This window comes from Carcharhinus amblyrhynchos, chromosome 2 (assembly GCF_965287045.1).
Source record: "Carcharhinus amblyrhynchos chromosome 2, sCarAmb.v2.hapA, whole genome shotgun sequence".
Lineage (NCBI taxonomy): Eukaryota > Metazoa > Chordata > Chondrichthyes > Carcharhiniformes > Carcharhinidae > Carcharhinus > Carcharhinus amblyrhynchos.
In genome coordinates, this window is record NC_137325.1 from 13095378 (window position 1) to 13099122 (window position 3745).

Sequence of the window (3745 nt, forward strand, 5' to 3'; positions counted from 1 at the left end):
TTCTACAAGTTTGACATTCAATAAAACGATTTTCATTGACATAATAATTTCAGTTTCCTAAGACAGAGATAGCTCAACAATACCAACATTAATCTGTTAATTGTGCTCAGCGTTTGTTCACTGTATAACTGCTCTGAATGCGGTAGCTGACTGCTCAGAAAATTTAGCATAATTTTAACACCTTTTGCACAATTTTAGTACCCTGTAGCACAATCTTAACACCTCTTGCGTAATTTTAACATCTCATATATCTTGTAACACTTTAGCTTTCCACATTTCTCGGTACTGTCGCAACTGCAGCAAACTCAATTTTTTATTTCATGTATTTTACGTGTGAATCTTCATACAATTGGATTTCAGTTGCATAATATAAAAACCCAACCGACACATTATGTACAAAATTATAATCTGACTGCACATACGTCAGCAAGAAGGTGCTCTTATCAGCTGACCCATTCTCACAGTGGAGGTCTGGGGGTGGTAATTGTTAGTTTGCTCCATTCTGGTGAAGGGGGTGGGTGAGGGGTGGTGGAGAAAACATCAGGCTGATCCATTCTGCTGAGGGAAGGACCATCAGAACGACCCATTCCAGTGAAGGGGTGGGGTGGGGCTGAGTTGTTGTCAAAGTGACCCAACTTGCTAAGGGAAGATTGCAGCTGATCCATTTTTGTGAGGGGAGGCTGTTAGACTGACCCATTCTGTTGCATTAGCAGGGCCCTTTCCATCCTTCAGTACCAGGGCTGGGCTCATATGTCCATGGACCCAGCAATCTATACACTTACCCTTGGCTTGTGCTGCTGGGATTCCCAGTAGCCAATCCTGATGAACATTCCGGGATGGTTCCCTAATTTTGCTACAAATGGTGAGCGCCTATATCACTAAGGGGGCTGCTCGAGCACCAGCCATTTTTCCTCCCTTTATAAATTCTGTCTTTGAGATCCCATGCATGGCCAGATTTGTGATGATGGCACTTGGAAACCCTGTTGAGCCTCGCCCCTGCCATCGTTGGGGAGGTTTGCCCTGCCTCATGCCAACCATCAGCTGGATTCCACTGAAGGCCCAGGACAGGTGAACGCTGACATTGAGCCGCCAGCCATGCCCTGTCCAGCACACAGGTAGAGGCATTGCCCAGACAGACCACTTAAATTCTGGCTACCTTTGTCAGGGGCCTACATTTCAATCCCTGATCGAAGTGAGGGGCAGCTCGTTATCTGAAAAAATCTGGGAGCTATTGTGTTTGATGCTGCTGCTAGTGGTGCTGTATTCTTGGCAGATTTTCACACAGGGGAACCATTTACTCAGCAGCTTAATTAAGTGTGCCCTAAACTTTGTACCCACAAAAGCATAAAAGAAGGGGTTAAGGCAGCAGTGGGTATAAGCCAGGTTCCGGGAAATGAAGTACGTGTACATCAATCCATTCTCCATCTCGCAGCTCAAGAACACTGGCACCTGGAATTCTACCAAGAAGTACAGGAAGGTGACAACATTGTAAGGTGTCCAACACACAAAGAACACCACCACAATACAAAAGATAACCTTCACTGTTTTGTGCTTCTTCCTCGCTTTACACCGAATGACAGTGTTGAGAATTCGACAGTAACAGAAGACAATTACAACAAAGGGGATTAAGAAGAACAAGATATTTTGCTGACATTGTCCCAACAGTTTCCACATGCGAGTACTCTCGGGTGGGTAGATACTTGTGCAGAGGATTTCGGTCTCCTGAGCCATAGTATCAGAGAAAATCATCTCAGGGATTGTTACAAAGACACTAATTGCCCAAACAGCCAGACTGGCTGCCCCAGTGTAGTGGGCCTTTCTGACTCTGATAGCGTACAGGGGATGCACCACCGCAAGGTATCTGTCGACAGTCATCAGCGTCAGCAGCGAGATCCCGCTGTAGTAACCGATGAAGAAAATTGCACTCATTACTTTGCAGATGGTCTTGCCGAAGACCCACCCGGACGTGTGATCCACAGCCCAGAATGGAAGCGAGAAGGCGAAAAGCAGATCGGAGGTGACGAGATTCAGAATGAAGACGTCTGTCACACTCCTCAACTTCTCATATCTCACCAGAATCCACAAGACCAGGGCATTCCCAACCAGGCTAAAAATAAAGACCAGGCTGTACAAGATAGGTGTAAACACGGCTCCAAAGGATTTAACATTAGCATTCTCACACAGAAGAACAAAATCTGTGTAATCTGTCGAGTTGTAATCATAATAATCATATTTATAGCTGTCATTATAGTCAGTAGAATTGTAATCCATGGTACGAACTCGACACAGAGGAAGTGCCAGATACCTGAGAAACTGTGGAAGAGAGAAATAAATATTTATATCTAACAAACCTTTGATAAAACCGTACCAGCAAGAATGGAATAAAAAATGATTTCCTCTATCTCCCCATTACCTTGGTGTGAAGTTTGGAGAAGCACTGATGGAGAGCAGTGTTCGTGTTACCGTCTGACGGGGCGATTCTGATCTGTGAGAAAGGAAGTGGAAACGTGGGTTATATCACTGTGATCGACAAGTCGCAGATGGTCAGTGGGAGGCCTTTGAAGGAGAAATTTTGAGAGTGCAGTTTGTATGTTCCTGTCAGGAATAAAGGCAAAGTGAATAAGAATAAGGAACCTTGGTTCTCGAGGGATATTGCAACTCTGATACAGAAGAAGAGAGAAATGTATGACATGTATAGGCAACAGGGAACAAATAAGATGCTTGAGGAGTATAAAAAGTGCAAGAAACTAAGAAGGCAATCAGGAGGACTAAACGAAGACATGAGGTTGCTTTGGCAATTAAGGTGAAGGACAATCCTAAGAGCTTCTACAGGTATATTAAGAGCAAAAGGATAATAAGGGACATAATTGGTCCTCTTGAAGATCAAAGTGGCTGGCTTTGCATGGAACCAGAAAAATGGGAGTGATATTAAATGGGTCTTTTGAATCTGTATTTACTAAGGAAACTGGCATGGAGTCTACGGAAATAAGGCAAACAAATAAGGAGGTTGTGGAACCTATACAGATTAAAAGGGAGGAGGTGCTTGCTGTCTTGAGGCAAATCAGAGTAGATAAATCCCCAGAACTGGACAGGGTATTCCCTTGGACCTTGAAGGAGACTAGTGTTGAAATTGCAGGGGCCCTGGCAGATATATTTAAAATGTCGGTATCCATGGGTGAGGTGCCAGATGGTTGGAGGATAGCTCATGTTGTTCCGCTGTTTAAAAAAGGCTCAAAAAGTAATCCGTGAAATTATAGGCCAGTAAGTTTGATGTCAGTAGTAGGTAAATTATTGGAAGGAGTACTAAGAGATAGGATTTACAAATACTTGGGTGGACAGGGACTTATTAGGGAGAGTCAACATGGCTTTGTGCGTAGTAGGTCATGTTTAACTAACCTATTAGAGTTTTTTGAGGAGTTTACCAGGAAAGTGAATGAAGGAAAGTCAGTAGATGTTGTCTATATGGACGTCAGTAAGGCCTTTGACATGGCCCCGCATGGGAGGTTAGTCAGGAAGGTTCAATCGCTAGATATACAGGGAGAGGTAGTAAATTGGATTAGACATTGGCTCAATGGAAGAAGCCAGAGAGTGGTAGTGGAGGATTGCTTCTCTGAGTGGAGGCCTGTGACTAGTGATGTGTCACAGGGATCAGTGCTGAGTCCATTGTTGTTTGTCATCTATATCAATGATCTGGATGATAATGTCGTAAATTGGATCAGCAAATTTGCTGATGGTACAAAGATTG

The 3745-nt window shown here is 43.8% G+C and overlaps 1 protein-coding gene across 1 annotated transcript; it reads right to left on the reverse strand.

Moving 5' to 3' along the window:
* Positions 1-2295, reverse strand: LOC145360281 (C-C chemokine receptor type 4-like). Its single transcript, XM_080215416.1, has one exon. The coding sequence runs from the start codon at positions 2269-2271 to the stop codon at positions 1177-1179; it is 1095 nt and encodes a 364-aa protein (XP_080071542.1). The 5' UTR covers positions 2272-2295; the 3' UTR covers positions 1-1176.
* Positions 2296-3745: the final 1450 nt, after the last annotated feature.